Here is an 18,492-nt window from a genome sequence, read left to right as displayed (position 1 = left end):
TAGAAAACTTCTATAAACCTACCTTTCTCGAAGTCTAGCATTCATAATATAGTCTTATTTTTTCCTCCCTTTGAAAATAGGCTTATTTAAATTGGCATTTATACTTAACGGTGTTATAGAAATGTTGTAGTAAAAAGAGCATTACGTACAAAACATCATCATTCTAACCACTTAATTTGTTGTCCATGAGCACAAGCTGTATTATTCTATTTGATTTAGCTCCTCCTAACTTCTGTTGGCATTTCTGTCTGCTAGAAAAGCATGAATTGTCACTGTTCTTAGGTGGACTGAGTACAGCAGCTGTATGTCAGAAATAATTTCCCCTCCAACAAGCAATCATTTCTTTCATGAGGTGCATTGAAATGTGATTTCTCAGTTTTTTGTTTCTTTTCTTTGTCCTTTTTTTAACTGCTTGCTTAATTACTTCTATGCATTACATTTCCTTCCCCTCTTTCTAAATGTGATTTCAATTATCATTTCATAACTGTGTACATGCTACACTTGCTAACAAAATCTGTGTATGATTGGCAAGGTATGTGTTTACCTGTGCCTTAAAACAAGCAAAAGTTATGCTAATTACTATATCTAATTATTCCTTCTTGTGGATGTTGTATAAGCATATATTCTAATTATGGTTAATGTGTGCAACCTCATTTATATGTTAAAAAACCAAATAGCTGTTGGCAATTGACAGTTAAAATCGATTACTTTCAATACTATACAGTTGAGAATACCTAATTTCTGAAATAATTTTCTAGTGTTCATATTTTTTGTTTTTAATTTCAGTTATAACAATAGTAAAGCTGTACAGTGGGTTCTCAAGCTAACACGCTTTAGTCTGAGCAGGTTACCATTCTGTTTGAGCTGTATACTCAAGGCAATTAATGTAAAACTCATATTTTTATGCTGTTTTACAGCTACAAATGGTCACTCAGAATGTTTGCGGCTATTGATAGGAAATGCAGAACCACAGAATGCAGTGGACATTCAAGATGGAAATGGACAGTGAGTTTAAACGATACACATTTGGTTCTTCACAAGTTATTGCATTTTAGAAAAGGAAAAACTAAATATTTTACACTGGTGATTTAATTTATTACTTCAAAGGGAGATGATATTTGAACTAGGACAAAGGAGACTATGTATTTTGCAATAAACATAATGTTCGCAGTGAAAAATGTCCTTGTTCAGTTGGGAGGAAACTAAAATGTGTCTTATTGCCCAGATGCTGAAAAAAATGAATTCCAGTAACTTAATCAGGACTTCTGAATTAGGGGATATTAATTTATTTTCTTGTGTCTAAAAAGCAAATGTGAGTGGCATTCTGGGAGTGAAGGTAGTGCTACAGAAGGTCATTGATGATGTGGATTTTAACAGCGTTGTCCAGAAGAATAGTACTTGTTACATTTCAGCTGAGTGCCAGTCTGTTAAATTTCAGTGTAGATTACACTTCATGTCACTCTCTGCTTAGGACTCCTCTGATGTTGTCAGTTCTCAATGGGCACACCGACTGCGTTTATTCACTCCTTAGCAAAGGAGCAAATGTAGATGCCAAAGATAAGTGGGGAAGGACAGCATTACATAGAGGGGTAAGAGAATATTCTTTTTCTGGCCTTTCCAGCTTTATACACATTAATTTCAAATACAGACTTAATACATTAGTGTTAATGAATTTGTTGTCATTCTCATCTTGCCGTTCCTAATTTTTAATTGTCTTTTTAGTTGCTTTCAAAAGGCAAGCTTTTGCCTGTTTGCTCTGTACCCTCAGAATTCTTTTGGACTTCTAGAGTCAATCTTGATGTAAAGTGTACTCTGGGACATCTCTAGTCAACAGCTTTTTGTTATGGGGTGGGAGTAGTATTAATGGGAGGAAGAAAAGCATGATGCATGCCATATACCAATTTTTTTTTTTTATAGTCTGTCAGATAAGACAATTGAATGAGCCCTAGAGATTAACAGTTCATTCAGTGTTATTCCAAGAAATTATTGTCATCAATATAATACCTTGCTATTTTTCCAACAGAATGGCTGTTTCCAGGAATAAATATAACTGTGCTTATTTTGTTATTACCTAAAAATGTAAGAAATTGCCTGAAGTTTGCTTGCTTTAGTTATACACCTTGGCTTATATACATGAATATTTGCAAACTTGCTATTTTCTCTCTCTCTCTCTCTCTCTCTCAGGCAGTTACTGGGCATGAGGAGTGTGTGGAAGCATTGCTTCAACATGGTGCTAAGTCGTTATTACGAGACTGTAGGGGGCGAACCCCTATCCACTTGTCAGCTGCATGTGGACATATAGGTGTTCTAGGAGCTCTCCTGCAGTCAGCTACATCTGTGGATGCAGTGCCTGCAATAGCAGACAATCAGGGCTATACATCACTGCATTGGGCCTGCTATAATGGTAAAATACATTAAAGTTAAAATACAGGTCTAAATGTATTTGTTGATATTGAGATAGAAGTTATTACTACTTATAAAAGCAAAATATAAAGTCTGTCCTCTCTCAGTTCATATTAGTCAATGTGACAATATGAAGCACATGATATCTTGAGGGGGAATGCATTAACGTCTAATACATAAAATGAGGTGTTTGGTTTTGTACTACATTTTTGTTATGAACTGCCGCCTTAGTTTTATGCCTCAAGGAGTCTTTCAAGAAATTCCACATAGTACCTGTGAATAGAAATGTGTCACACATCCCCAAAAAATAACCTTCAAGGGCAGTCTTGGGAGGAATGGTTTCTGATTAAATCCTTTTTTAAACTTCCTCGAAATCAACCTTGATAGGCACAAGAAGCTGAAGTATATAAAAGTGATTCAATAAGAATTTATCTTTTTTTGCTTCACTGATACTTATCTTGGATTTGGGGGTGAGGGAGGCCTTAAAAGGTAGGAAACTCATTTGGTTCCTTTGCTAAGGATTTTGGTTTGTGTGTTCCTTTCTGACATAGTAGAGGTTCTCATTTATTTCACCTCTGAGTCACATGATAGAGAAAGATCAAGAAGTAAGGGTTTAGAGCTTCACTTCACGAATTATTTTAAGTGAATAACTAACTAGACTGTCTTCACAGCTAGAAGCAAGTGGGTAATACACTGATAATCTGAACTACAGTAACATCTCTTTATTGCATTCATAAAATTTAACTCTTACAGTTTGGTCCATTTTCAGAGTGACCACAGTGTCTGAATAAAACAGAACTGAAATATGCTTGATTTGTAGAATGAAAATTTGACAGGACTTGTGAAAATACAAATCTTTAGACAACAGTGAATGTTGAACTAAGGTTCTCTGCATATATGCATCAAAGATCAAACAGATAGTTACAATTGTTCACTACCTGTACAGCAGCAGGCTACAGAATTTTGAAAGTAATAGTATGGTAGGTTGAACATGTTCTTTTTAAGCTTTTGTTACGACTGTCGACTTGGCTTTTCTTCGGGTTTAACAAGACAGCGGAACAAAAATGACCCCCAAATGGTTCATGTAGACTAAGTGGTGAATGTACATAAAAGTTTGAAAGATGGAGGTGTAAAGAATTAAATTAAGTGTCCTGGGTGTTCTTCAGACAGCATGAGATCCCTTCTAAATTTCAGAAAGTTTACAGTGTTAAATGGCAGTTTGATTTTCAGGATTCAAAAAATGTCTTAGTTCCTAAAAGTAGCCCTATTGAATATAACCAGTGTGTTGTTGAAACTTCCAAGTGATATTGCTTAATCTAATTTAGATAAATATTTTTTGTTGTAATACATAAATAGACCCTTTCCCTTTTTTCTAATACCTAACTTTTGCATCTGCTTTAGGTCATGACAGTTGTGTAGAGCTCCTCCTGGAACAGGAAGTTTTCCAGAAAATGGAAGGAAATTCTTTCAGTCCATTGCATTGTGCTGTGTAAGGAAGTGCAAAATTATTCTTCACAGATTTCATTGGTGTATCTGACAAAAGATTTATAATTCTGTAAATAACAGCCTGTTTAATTCCTTATAGGATAAATGACAATGAAGGTGCTGCAGAAATGTTAATTGATACACTAGGTGCTGGTATTGTAAATTCAACAGATTCAAAAGGAAGGTAAGAGTGTAAATGCACAGTGGAAGGATGTTTGTAATGTAACAGTTAAAGCAGCTCTGCTAAATTCTGTAATCATTTGGGGGATTTCTATTTGCTATTTACATTAATTCCCTCTTCCCCTGTTTTTATTCTTTGAAGAATTGGGGGGGTTTATTCTATGCTAGAAATAAATTTTAGATTTTTAAAAATCCTGTTCTGATTTGATAAACTTGAATTAGCTTTTTATTGTATAGGGAAGTTTGAGCATGTTTTAAAGTATCACTTTGTGGGTAGTATTTTATGCATATTTTATTTTTTCTGAATCAAATTGTATCTCTATTATAAACGACACAGAGGGACTTATTTGAAACTTGAAGGTGACTTTCTAAAGGCAGCAGTCACAACTCCAGCAATACTGACTTCAAAGGATTAGTGAGAGGGATTGCCCAGTCTTTTTTATCTGCAGGATCACAGTCAGCATGCCCCTTTAAAGTACAAAGCATGGCTGAACACGGCCCTATTGTCTTTTGATCTGTTGTAGAACTCCTCTTCATGCAGCAGCTTTTACAGACCATGTTGAGTGTCTACAGCTCCTGCTCAGTCACAACGCTCAAGTAAATGCTGTAGATTCTTCTGGGAAAACACCTTTAATGATGGCTGCAGAAAATGGACAGACAAGTACAGTTGGTAAAGAGAAAGCTTTATATCTTTCTGCTTCTAAGTTTGTTAATCTTACTGTGGGTAAAGTTGCCTTATAGTTAATGTTCTTGTGGATATATTCTGTCAAAATTATGTTTTCATTTTGCACAAATGTAAGCCATTCAGACTTTAGGGAATATGCTTTTAGTTAATACAAATCTTTATTTCCCCAGAGGTGCTGGTTAGCAGTGCTAAGGCTGATCTGACTTTGCAAGACAGTTCTAAGAACACAGCACTCCATTTGGCTTGCAGCAAGGTGTGTGCATAGTCTGACTTACCGGTACTGAGCTTTGTGTTATCAAGCACTGTTTACAAATATTAACTTGTTAGGAAATGAAAAGGCATTCAAAGCAGTTTTTGAAGAGTATTTGTTATATGACAGATGTTTGTTCTGTGTTAAGGGTCATGAAACTAGTGCCTTGTTAATACTGGAGAAGATTACGGACAGAAACCTCATAAATGCCACCAATGCAGCCTTGCAAACGTATGTATCAGCAGTGAGTGTGTTTTACAGATGAGTTTTTGGTGTGTTTCTGCTAAAACCAGTGTCTTGCTCATAGAGGAATATTTTTCAGAATTTTTTTCCAAATTGGTTGAATTTTGATTGAACTGCTTAACAGGTACCAAGAGTTTAACTGGCTTGAAGTGAAATGGTGCTTGCTTGTTCATACTTAAAGTTCTCATTTTAGCTGAGTGAAAGTAAATCTTACAGTATAGTGATTCAGGGAATCCTGTGTGGAACTACTGCAGTCCGCTGAGATTACCTGTAAACCAATGTTTTTCTGTTGTGTAAATTATCTAGTTTTTCAATTAAAATTCACTTCAGTTAACAACTCATTGGACACAAACTAAGACTTACTCTAAAAAGCTAGCTAATAAAAAACCTAGCTGAAGTATGCTTTTATTCTTCAGCATGGTTTCTTGTTAGGAAAAGATACCTATTGCTACTAGGATGAAAGACTATTTTCTGTTAAATATTATGGAGACTATAGTATTCTTAACACTTCCTGAAGATCTTCTCTCAAGTAGAATTAAGTCTATTTTGTTAGCCCAATCATGAGGAAAACTGAAAAATGTAGTGGTATGTCATACTGGGAAATATATTTCAGAACGGGCCATTAAAATGACTCTTCTGCATTTTTTTCCTTTTAAAGAATGTATTTGTGTTATAGGCAATATTTGGCACCTAACTGTTTGTAACTAACTCCTGTATTTCTCTGGCCTTACATCCCTTCTGGAATCTGTCATGTTCAAACTCCTACAGTTCTTGCAACTATTCTCAGAGATGTGCTTGACTTAAGGAGTTAAGATAGTAAGACTTAACTCCTCTGCTCTTGCTGCTCACCATGGTGCACCTCAGGCAGCATGAAATAACCAGAAAGCAGGAAAGGGATTCATTGCCCCATTTCTGGCTTGAAGGCAGGGATATCTTGGGAGGAGGAAAAGCAGAAATGAGATGGGAACAGAAGTGGGAAAGCATGCTACCACAGGCTCATCTAATTCCACCCACGTGCCTTGGCTCATACAGTCTGATCAAGAGATGTCATGGGGGAAAAATAGGTACATATTCGCACCTCCATGAAATGTTTATATAAATTTCAAGATTTTAACAGTTGTTTAAAATACTACTGGTTTAGCAAATGGTTTTTTAATAACTAAACTGACTTTCTAAACAGCTTTCATCATAAACAATGTCCTACTTTGTGCCAAGATAAGCATTACAACTGTTGGCCTCTATTTTAATTACAGTGCATTTTTCAGTATATCTGTGGTGTGCAGTAGTTCTTGAATTTTAATACTTTAATAAAAGCACCATAGAAAGAGCTTCTCCTAGTTGTATCTTTTGCATTTCTGGTCTCTAAGGCACATCACTTGTTTCCAAATCAAAATATAGTTTACAGTTAATTCAAACAGTTTTAAGAATCTCAAAATGAATGAAGAGCTATACAGAGCAGAAGGGAAGTAAGCTGATTATTCTGTTTCCCACTGAGTGGTGGTAGGGTTTTATTTAAGCTAGTGGGAGCCAATTTTGAAAAATTGGGGCATTTGAAAAAGATACAATTAGAATATTTGAGGTAAAGCTACACTTTCCTTGATAGATGAAGTCACTGCAAAAGAGGGTTACGTTTAATAGTTTGAGGTTTTGAAAAGTAATCTGTTTTTCCTGCTTCATGCATTACAATAGAAAATAGTTTTTTCATTTCTAGTCACAGTGGAATATAGTGGTTTCTAAAAGGCAAATTGATGAAATGCTTCTGCATCTCTTATAAGCATTTACATGCAATAAAATAACTACCATTCTGCTGTTACTATTCCAATGATTATTGCCAGTGACATGGAGTAACTCTCATGTGATGATACCTGTTACAACAGTTCAGTGAAGGATTTATCAACAGTAAGGTACCAGATGTTTCTAAATTTTTAAAGTGATAAAGTCCATGAGCAGGCAGGTCTCTTCTAGCAGCTACTTCCTCACTGTGTGGTGCCATAAAAAGAAGAAAGTAAGTGCACAATTGTTATTGTACAGTTTCTTTGCAATAAGAGAGTTACTGGTTTTCCCATCTTAGTTGTTGTATCTACAGTATTTATATAATGTGTAAGTAACATACCAGTGTAAATACTTCAGTAATCATTTAACTAGGTGGAAGCTACCTACTGAATATGTTGTTCTAAGGTTTATACACCAGTTTGCTTCTCTTCACAGACCGCTGCATGTTGCTGCTCGGAATGGACTAACGGTTGTAGTTCAAGAGCTTTTAGGGAAGGGAGCAAGTGTACTTGCTGTAGATGAAAATGGTAAGAATGAATTTAACTTTGTTTCCCCATAAGGAACTGTGGTTTTAAACTCGGCTCACTGAAAAGCAGTAACCCTTTGGGAATGAGCTTGCAGTAGGTTGTAATGTATTGGCAATGGATCATTTTAGCAGAGCAGTAGAAGTGTAAGGGGAGTGAAAACTTTCAGAACAATGCAGTTCATGGCATAGAAATGTTTGGTTTGCATTTGTAGTTTTTATTATGAATACACTAGCTCTGGCATACCAGAGATGGTCAAAAAAATTTAATACTCAAAGTAAAATATAACTTTCAGCTGTTAAGCTGGATTGAATTGCCACCCGTTTTGTCACGGTAGGTATATTGGTCTTAGTTTTTAAAAGCAAGTATGAATTACGGATCTCAAGCTTCTGGCTCTTTAGACTTTTTTGGCACATAAAAGTAAGAAAAAGTAACTGCTTTATCACAGAGAATAAATCCTATACCTTGTAAGAACAAAAGAAAATTAGATCTACAGACTATTTCTTTGCGTATTTTCATGTAAGACATCTGTTGTCCTCCAAAGCTGTGCTTTTAAAAGTGTAAGAGCTCCTGCTCTTATGCCATACCCCAGTGTGTCTTAAATGAAAGCAGTAGCTGGGGTTTGGGGCAGGGAGCGGTTGGGGCTTTTTGCTTTTTGAGTTTTTTGGGGTTTTTTTTCCAGAAGGGATGTGCCTAATTAACAGTTGTAATTATATTTCCAGTTTGAAAAGTTTGTCCTCTGGTAATGTTTACTGTGACTTTCTCTGTGTGTTTCTCAAATTACACTGCTTAAAGTGACATGGGTGATTTAAAGATCATTCCTTGCCTAAAATAGGGTACAGGGTTAACTGCTAAATGAAACGCCCTAAAATGAAAAGACTGGAAGACATACCTTTCTGATTTTTGTTTCTCATCACAAGTATGCCAACTGGAGATGTTGTTTGTATTTTTGAGGGCTTTTCACTGGCCAGCCAGTCCCTTGTTAGGGTGGATCTTTCACGTAACAGAGAAAAGGGTTGTTTGCAAAGAAGTCACAGTTCTCTGGCAGCCTGGGGATCTAACTGCAACATGTTAAACTTCTGTTTAATTCTGCTCATATTTTAAATTTTAAAGTAACTCTGAGTGCTGCCTAATCCAGTTCCTCACTGTGGTTCTTAACTTTTCTTTCTAATAGCTATTGCTTTGTTTATAAAATTCTAAGCAGCCTTGAGAATATTCATAATTAATTCTTTTTCTGTTGGATGAATGTGCCAGCTTAAAGTACAGTATGTGCAAAGTGATTAATACTTTGAGTTGTAAGAGAGCAAGGGAAACTTTCATGGGATTTATCAATCTATTTCACCTGTCATTAATTTTTTTCTTAATTCTTAGAAGTATTAGCATGTCAGCAGGCTTGCTAAACCTGTTGCAAAAGTTTTCTTGATTTCCATAGTGTACCTTTTATATAAAAAGGAAAAGCTGTCAGTAGTGATAGCCAGGTTCTGCTTTAGGTCTACTTGTCTTTGATGTTAGCATCTACTGTGAGAGTATAAGTGTTTCTAAAGAAAAAAAAAATTACATACATTTATTTAATTCTAATAAAGTAAAAATATAGGAGAAACTTTGATTTTTTTTTTTTTTTTTTTTAAATTAGAAAGGCTTAAAAGTATGATTCATGCATTTTTGGGGGTGAAAGCTACCTGTTTAGCAAAGCGGGCTGAAGAAATAGGTGCTGGAATATTTTGCATCACACCACTGACATTCTCTTACTTTAGCATAGCTCAGATAATTTCAGAGACCTGCCACGCAAGGTTGGCATTTCAGATAGAATTAGATTAAATTGGAGGTAAAATTTTAGGTTTTACATGGAAGCGTGTCTTGATATATGGAACTAAGTAATCAGCAGAAGCTGAACTGGTATGGAGTGGTGATCCCCTTTTTTGTCTCTGAAGTTGTCACTTTCTATAAAGGATGTATTGACCTTTTTTGCAAGCAGTCTCTATTTGTACCTGTATCTGTATAAAACTACTTAATAGTCCTCTGCTGCTATATCTGGGCAACAGAAAATTATTGAAAAATGTGAGCTTTGAAAAAAAACTAGCATCACTCCCATTCTCTGCATTTCAGTTTATAAATAATTTATATATCTAAAACTCTAGATTTGAAGTCATATTACTTTTGTTACAGAGCATCTCTTAATGTAGTGAAATCACTTTTTGAGATTTTTAAGAACTAATGTCTTTGGAAAAAAAGTAATCCTCTTGGTTCTCAAAAGATTAAATGCAACTGAAACGGCAAATAAACTGTCTGGTATACTTCCCAAAAGCAGTCAAGCTGAGGGCTCATTCTCAGTTCTTTATCAGTTCTCACTCCAATCTTTCAGTTTTTTCCCCATGTTTCCACACCTGTCTTGATGAAACTTTGCCATCACCCGCATCTACAAAAATTCTGTTGAATTTTACATTATTTATGCAAGTTTACCTGTCTTAAACTACTAGCTTTTTCTTTCATTTGACACCAGCTGAAATTTTCTTTTTGGTCACTCAACCAACTTTTCAAATGTTTTCTTGTTTTGTGTTTTCCCCCCGCTATTTAAGTAACTAGGCTAGCTAAATTTCGTGGTACAGTCTGTCTTGTCTTTTATTGTATTAATGTGCACCACAGTAGTGAGAGGAAGCATTTTCTGACTCCAGAGACTGACATAGCATGGAGGTTTCTCTTATTTTTTAGATTCATTGTTGCAGTGATCGCTGGCCTTTCAAGCTTTTAAAAAAATAAAAGGGCGGGGGGTATAATTTTTTGTCTAGTTCTTTGCAAGCCTTTCTTTATTCATATTCTAGTTTATATTGGAGATCTCCAGATTTCTGGAAGGAATTTTTCTTGTAAATGCTTACAAGATTACTCATGCCTCAGATGACTTTCTTCTCTTTCCCAAATGTAAGACTTCATTCATTCTATCTTGAGAACTGTCTTTGCGCTGACCACATTAATAACCCTCTGATTCTCCTGTAGGCGCCTTCATGGAAACTTTCAAGCCCCAGGGGAGGGAGCAGCTCTGTGTTTGGGCAGGGGGAGCCCTGGTTTTAAGTCCGTATCCACCACTTAGGCTCTGTTTTCTGTTGTGCGAGGAAGATGCTTCACCTCACTCTGCTTCTGTTCTTCTGTTGCCCTGTCTGTAAATTCAGACAGTGGTTTGTTTTTTGGGGTGTGGTTGGGGTTTGGGTTTTTTTTTGTCCTGTGAAAGCTTATGCAAATACAAGAATACAAGTACAGATTATGGGGAACATTATATGAGAACTGAATAAGAGTGTTTCAGTGGAGTTGGTACCTTTACCAACATCTTATTAAAAGAACATTTAAAGTATTTATACCTATTGTTGCCCTGACATATGAATGCTCAGTTTGCAGTTGTTAAAGGGACATAAAAATGTAACTTGTTCTTATAATTTTAAAATAATATAGACAAAAATAAAGTAGTGGAGGACACCGATGTGAGTCTTCCATGGTGCATACAGCTACTTCATTTTGCTATGTCTAAGGCAAGAATAAAACTGTGATATTTCATTCCTAGTTACGAGAGCCAGAAGCTTAAGATCTACAGTCAAATACTAGTATAAGTACTGTTTTTAGAGAACTTACAAAAGAAGCAAGTAATCTGTTTAATCTTTACATTGGCCTTTAATGTTTTTTATGATGAACTGGGGATGCTCAAAGGTAGCTGGTGACTGCTTGTTTTTCTTCTTTGAGCTTTTCTCAAATCATGTTAGTGAAAGAAATGATGTTGAGTTTGGCCAGCTTGAATAAACTTACTTTGCGTGCCATCTTACCTTTATTCAATCTCCAGCGAATGTAGATACTAAATTGTGTGCATTTGAGTATCAATGCTGAGCCTTCTGTTCTGCCTGACATGCCTGAAATACAGTCTTCATCTGGGTGTAGCAAGCTCTGGCCCTTCCTTGTGAATCCTCGCAAAATGTGCCTCTTCTGCAGACTGCCACTGTTAACTCTGAGCTGTTTAAGTGCTGTGATATCTTACTAACAATGAAAACATCTGCTGTGCTGCACTTCTGTACGGCCCTATTGCATGGTCAGTTGGCGCGTTTTGTGCTTGAATTATCCCTGTGTTTCCTTGGATTGTATGCTTCTTTGGGCAGGGACTGTTGTCTTAACGCTGTTCCAAGCATCAAGCACAAGGCCTGTCCTGAGCAAATAATAGTTCAACTGCAAGATTGTCTGTCCCCTGCTTGCTGTTTTCTTAGCTTCTAGCTACAATTATTTTCCATAATGTGCATACTTGTTTAAAACTTCTGTGCAGTTGTACAACACAATAACTGCTCCTGAGCTCTGCCCTAACACTTGACCTGGATCTACTTCTACAGTAAAGAGGATTCCTTAGTAGTTGAAGCACTTGCTGGCAGAACAGGCATTGTCTCATTTTCCATGCCTTCCTAAGGTCTGGATAGAAATCCATCACGCAGTTTGCTTTAAAGCCATCTATTATTTAAAATTACTTGTGTGCTTTTTACCTGGATATTGCACACCTTTAAGTTGTGGACTGGGGGTAGTGCAGGACTTCAGACTTCCGAATGTACCTGAACATGAGTCTTCCTGTTCAGCTCATTGTGGGCATATCTATGGCATGCAGTGAGAGACACTGGAAGGGGTGGTACAAGGTGGTCTGGCCACCTGCTTCTGTGTGGAGCCAGGTAGAGGGAACTTACTTTGTTCTTGGCAGCAGAATTAGCTGTTGTCTGTGGTTAGAATCATAGAATCGTTTAGGTTGGAAATGACCTTGAAGATCATCCAGTCCAACCAGTAACCTAACACTACCAAGTCCACCGCTAAACCAGTTAAGGGTAGAGTAGTAATTTCATGTTTGCTGGCTTGGTGGCTGGATTATTTTTTAATGAAAGTAAAAACTAGGAATCATTAAGGTTGGAAAGGATCTCTAAGATCATCAGTCCAACCATCAACACAATACCACCATACCCACTAAACCATGTCCCAAAGTGCCATGTCTACCCGTTTTTTGAACACTTCCAGGGATGGTGACTGCACCACCTCTCTGGGCAGCCTGTTCCAATGCTTGACCACCCTTTCCGTGAAGAAATTTTTCCTAATATCCAATCTAAACCTCCCCTGATGCAGCTTGAGGCCATTCCCTCTCATCCTATCACTTGTTACTTGAGAGAAGAGACCAACATCCACCTCACAACAATCTCCTTTCAGGTAGTTGTAGAGAGCGATAAGGTCTCCCCTCAGCCTCCTCTTCTCCAGACTAAACAATCCCAGTTCCCTCAGCAGCTCCTCATAAGACCTGTGCTCCAGACCCTTCACCAGCTTCGTTGCCCTTCTCTGAACACGCTCCAGCACCTCAATGTCCTTCTTGTAGTGAGGGGCCCAAAACTGGACATGGTACTCCAGGTGCAGCCTCACCAGCACCGAGTACAGGGGAACAATCACCTCCCTGCTCCTGCTGGCCACACTATTCCTGATACAAGCCAGGATGCTGTTGGCCTTCTTGGCCCCCTGGGCACACTGCTGGCTCATGTTCAGCCAGCTGTCAACCAACACCCCCAGGTCCTTTTCAGCCAGGCAGTATTTATGTGACTGCCGTGCTTCTAGAGCTGCTGTTGTCGCCACCAGTTAGAGTGCCTCGGTGTTGTAGGTGTACCCTGAGGCCTGCCAAAGTTTATCCTCAGGTGCCTTGCTGAATGATTAAGCCTAAAGCCCGAGACAGGAGCAATGCGTGGATCTCCACTGAGGAGAATTTGAAGCGTTATTCTTGACATTTAATGAGTAGAAGCAAGTACATAGGGCAGGGGGAAGCTGCAAAAGGAGAGATGTTAGTGGATTATTACAGCCACAGTTACTCAGAAGAGATTTCACAGCTACAAGACCTGACTGCAAATCATTCTACAGCCTGAGACCTCCTGCATTTGGGGTCTGTCACAGTAGCATTACCTGGCAGAAGGAGTTTGGCCAGACCAGTTGGGCAACCCGGAGGTGTAGTTTCTCTCTGAAGTCCTAGCCTACTAATCCAGCTGGCATTTCCTCAAACTTCTGTGGATTTCTTAATTGATATCCCTCAAATAAAAGTTAGACATTGGCTGTATAGTTGTGGTGGCGTGATCCTGGCTGGATGCCAAGTGCCCCCCAAAGCCACTCTATTATTCCCTTTCTCAACTGGACAGGGGAGAGAAAATATAACAAAAACCTCGTGGGTTGAGATAAGGACAGGATGAGATCACTCACCAATTACTGTCATGGGCAAAACAGACTTGACTTGGGGAAATCAGTTTAATTTATTGCCAATCAAAACTGAGTAGCAGAGAGGAGTGAGAACGTGTAGGGTAATAAGAAATAAAAACAACTCTTAAAACACCTTCCCCCCACCCCTCCCTTCTTCCTGGGCTCAACTTCACTCCCGATTTTCTCTACCTCCTCCCCCTGAGCGGTGCAGGGGGACAGGGAATGGGGGTTGCAGTCAGTTCATCACTCATCGTCTCTGCTGCTCCTTCTTGCTCAGGGGGAGGACTCCTCACACTCTTCCCCTGCTCCAGCGTGGGGTCCCTCCCACGGGAGACAGTCCTCCACCAACTTCTCCAACGTGAGTCCTTCCCACAGGCTGCAGTTCTTCAGGAACAGCTCCAGCATGGGTCCCTTCCATGGGGTGCAGTCCTTCAGGAGCAGACTGCTCCAGCGTGGGTTCCCCATGGGGTCACAAGTGCTGCCAGCAAACCTGCTCCAGCCTGGGCTCCTCTCTCCATGGGTCCACAGGTCCTGCCAGGAGCCTGCTCCAGCATGGGCTTCCCACAGGGTCACAGCCTCCTTTGGGCACATCCACCTGCTCCATCATGGGGTCCTACACAGGCTGCAGGTGGATATCTGCTCCACTGTGGACCTCCATGGGCTGCAGGGGCACAGCCTGCCTCACCATGGTCTTCACCACGGGCTGCAGGGGAATCTCTGCTCTGGCGCCTGGAGCACCTCCTGCCCCTCCTTCTTCACTGACCTTGGTGTCTGCAGAGTCGTCCCTCTCACATATTCTCACTCCTCTCTCCGGCTGTAGTTGCACAGTTGTTTTTTTGGTTTTTTGGTTTTTTTTTTTTTTCTTCCCCCTTCTTAAATATGTTATCCCAGAGGCACTACCACCATTACTGATGGGCTCGGCCTTGGCCAGCAGCGGGTCCATCTTGGAGCCGGCTGGCATTGGCTCTATCGGACATGGGGGAAGCTTCTAGCAGCTTCTCACAGAAGCCACCCCTGTAGTCCCACCGCCGCTACCAAAACCTTGCCACACAAACCCAATACAAGGTGTTTATATTACTGTATATTGTAATAAAGTATAGGTTGATTCAAATTCTGTGCTCTGCCTTTTCAATTAACTGGCCCTGATGCTTTAGCCAGCTTATTATTGAGACAGGACAGTCATGAAAATAACTGTCTGTGATGAACAGCTATACAGGGGCTTCTGGATGAAGAAATATTTAACATGTTGAGCTGTAGTTTCTGCAGTGGCTCTCTAGTGAATGCCTTCTCCCATCACTGTTGGCTGCCATTAGTTGTCTCTTCTCAGCCAGGTGACTTCCTCACCATTTTCAAATCCAGGCTTTTCTTGCTGGCGTAGAGTATCTGACTGTGCTTAACAAAATGATTACATCTCTGTTCCAAAGCCCACTAACTTCTGGGTTGTTTTTGTAACCCAAAGTTAAAAAATTCTAATTGATAATGCATTAATTTTGTGGTTTTTTTTTTTAAACAGTGCAGAACTAAGCAATATAAAATACTTTTGCAGCTGAAAGATGACATGATCTTGGTGAAATTTTTACATTGTCTTTATTTTAAATGAAGGTTTTGGGGTTTTTCTTGACTTTCTAGGTTACACACCAGCTTTGGCCTGTGCGCCCAATAAGGATGTGGCTGATTGCCTAGCTCTCATTCTGGCCACGATGATGCCTGTTTCATCGAGCAGCACATTACCTTCCCTTACGTTCAATGCCATTAATCATTACACCAACACCTCAAAAACTGTCACCTTCGATTCCTTGCCAATCATGAGGAGTGACCATAGCTCTTACTGTACTTTCAACAATATTGGCAGGGAAGACGGCTACCCATATACAGAAGAAGATGAACTCAATGACTCAGATTCCGAGACCTATTAGGAGCTACATTTTGTAGGTCTACAGAGTGAACCCTCACGCTGGAAGGTCAGACTTGTGCTTTTGAAAAAAAAAGCATTCAGTGTTTTGAAAGCAAAAAGAGGACAGACCTTTGAGAAGATGTTTTTTATTGTGGTTGCATATAAAAAAAAATGTGAGACTCTGGGAGGATTTTTAAGAGCATATTTTGCAGAAGAAACATAAATTCTTGAATAAGTACTTGGAATCCATGGCAAAAAAAAAAAAAACAAAAGGCAAAAAAAGAATGTCAAAACTGTTTTATTTAACTGTATTCTACCATTCTGTTTCTGGTGCCAGGAGTAGTTTCTGCAGACTGGGCACCCTACATGATGTAAATGAACAACGCTATTGTACAACACAAAGGATGCTAGATTTAAATATTATCAATAAAATTAAAACCATTTTGAAGGCAATAAATGAGTTTGGTACAGTAGGCATTGTTTGTGCTGCAAATTGCCAAAGGACCAAATAACTTAAAGATTTTTTTAATTAAATACCTTTTTGTGAAAACTGGAATAGGTTATTTGAGAAGTTGTTTTAACCAAACCTTAATTACTTCTGGAAAAGAAGCTTAGATTTGGTTTTAAATGTTGGTTTTTTTTTTTTTTTTTTTTTTATCATCTGAAAGCCTTCCAACACTATTAAATGTACCATGAAAGAAAGAAGATGTACTTTTAAGTTTTGTTTCCTTTTTCTTTTAGGAGAAATGAAAATTAACTTGTCATACTTTTATAATACTAAAATTAAACCAGCTAACAAGGTGAAGTCAGGGTGAAAAATGTACAGTGTAATAAACAAGGGAAAGGGTGGGAGATGTGGGAGGGAAGCCGTAATTGTTGCACAGTTTTAGATTTTTTAACTTTTGGGTTGGGATTGAGATTTTTTTAATTTAAAAATACAGGAGTAACTTGGAAACTATGGAACTGCATAAAAAACCTGAAATGTCTTGATAACCCTGTTGTGATTGAGAATTCTTTTCAATAATTTGTCCACTTCCTTACATCATAAATTTGTATGTAAGATTAAAATTGTATAACCCTATCACTTTTTTTTTTTTAAAAAAACCCTGAAGTTACAAGGGGAGGGAGGTGGATTTAAAAGTATATTTCCCTATTAGAAAAAAAAGTACAGTGTCTGGTCTGTGGGAAGAGCTGTGTATCTTTGTTGTGCTCCATTTAGAAAATAAACAGCAGAAACAGGTCCCTGTAATGTAGTTCAGACTTGCCCGAAGATTTTTTTTTTTAATTTATAACAGACTACTGTGGTTTTTTTAATTGCCTGAAGAATGAAAAACTGACATAAGTAAGCTAAAATTTTGTCTGTTAAATATGAATATTTACTTTATTTGGCTCTGCTTTAACTATAACTGTTACTTTTCAAGTGAATTTGTTTATGTACATGCAAGGAATCCTTGCGTGTCCTGGTAAAATACAAATAAATTACTACAAACTGATTCCAATTTCCTTTTTATCCTTTTTGTATTGTGAAACTGGAAATCTTTATGATATTGTAAATTATCAGCTGGTTTTCTGAACATAGTGTGGAAACACGGGACAATATTTTGATCTATTTGATAATTTTGTGGGTTTTTTGAAGAATTAATGAGCATGTACATAGAAATAGTGACTGCTTGAATACTGTATTTACCTGCACTCTTTCAGTACTTCAAGATTCCTGTATATTTTACGGAGTATAATAAAACCCAAATGTGAGTTCTACTAATGAATAATTTATTTGTATCTACTAAGCATTTATGACAAAGCCTCTTTTGTTGAACTGTTAGAATTCATAAAATCTACTTCACAAAGGCTTTGCCAGCATTTTATTTCTAAAGTGAAGGTGAGCTATTTAAAGTCATTTTGAATGTTAAATTACTTCATTATTCCTATAGGCTTCCTTTTAAGTATTCCATGACCATTTGTGCCTGTGTTCATTGTTTATATATGCGGTATGTTTGTCTGTGAGCAGAATTAGATGGCTGCAGGGAGATCGTGATTTCTGTATCTTCTTCCCCCTGAATCTTTCGAAGTGTAGGGCCGTGTGGGAGTTAATGCATGTGCCTCAGCTGAGCGTGCAGGCAGTGCTCAGAAGATTCATATTGGCCCGTCTGGAGATTCACTGCATCGACTCACATACAAAGGTTGAAGCAGCACAGACCCATTTTTCCTCATACGCTCATAGAAAATCTGAATCAGGTTGCCAAGTAGCGTGCCTGTTGTTTAAAAGGTAACGGTTGCCTATTTCTGTTAACAAAGCTGTCCCATTTTTGTTGTTTCAGAGGAGCTGTGTGGAGATGATATTAATAGACCTTTATTGTCTGTGCGAACTTCTCCCTGACTTCAGGCTGACCTGTTACCTCAGTGCGGTGTCTGTAGCCATAGGGCAGTTTATAGCAGGGGACACTCCTAGCTTTGACAAATTTGCAGGGCGGTGGAGACTGAGAACTATTCATGTCCACTGTGTTCCTGGGTGATAGAGGAGAAAAAGCTCAGAAGGTATTGGCTTAAAAGTTAAAGCTTTGGATATGGAATACAGACAAATGCAGAAAACAGTGCTGTTGAACACCTTTGTTCCCTTACGTCAACCCTTATGTCAATCAGAAATCATGCCTTGCTTTCATTATTGCTCACCTCTTGAGGAAGAAAACTTTTTTGCTGCATTAAATTGCATTATTTTTAAGTTAAGTTTTGTGAACTTTTAGAGCTAAAGATCTGTCTTTTTTTATTACAAATTGTTAATTCCACTTAGGAATTCAGAATTACACAAGTTGTGTATCTCATCATT

At 38.2% G+C, this 18,492-nt stretch overlaps 1 protein-coding gene across 2 annotated transcripts in view; it reads left to right on the top strand.

Annotated features, from left to right (window-relative positions):
• The window catches only part of ANKRD28 (ankyrin repeat domain 28), an 87,154-nt gene extending 70,647 nt beyond the window's left edge, over positions 1-16,507 (top strand). For both annotated transcript variants that reach the window (XM_075706463.1, XM_075706462.1), the window contains exons 19-28: positions 918-1,005; positions 1,472-1,589; positions 2,185-2,404; positions 3,805-3,892; positions 3,989-4,072; positions 4,593-4,738; positions 4,924-5,006; positions 5,152-5,234; positions 7,455-7,546; positions 15,404-16,507. In XM_075706463.1, coding sequence (XP_075562578.1) covers positions 918-1,005; positions 1,472-1,589; positions 2,185-2,404; positions 3,805-3,892; positions 3,989-4,072; positions 4,593-4,738; positions 4,924-5,006; positions 5,152-5,234; positions 7,455-7,546; positions 15,404-15,690 — 1,289 coding nt within the window. In that variant the 3' untranslated portion in view covers positions 15,691-16,507. The remainder of the gene's footprint in view (positions 1-917; positions 1,006-1,471; positions 1,590-2,184; positions 2,405-3,804; positions 3,893-3,988; positions 4,073-4,592; positions 4,739-4,923; positions 5,007-5,151; positions 5,235-7,454; positions 7,547-15,403) is intronic.
• The last annotated feature ends 1,985 nt before the right edge of the window (positions 16,508-18,492 follow it).

The sequence above is a fragment of the Pelecanus crispus genome, chromosome 2 (genome assembly GCF_030463565.1).
Source record: "Pelecanus crispus isolate bPelCri1 chromosome 2, bPelCri1.pri, whole genome shotgun sequence".
NCBI classification, from domain to species: Eukaryota; Metazoa; Chordata; class Aves; order Pelecaniformes; family Pelecanidae; genus Pelecanus; species Pelecanus crispus.
The sequence above is the reverse complement of the archived record's forward strand: the minus strand, read 5'-3'. Positions and strand labels throughout refer to the sequence as shown.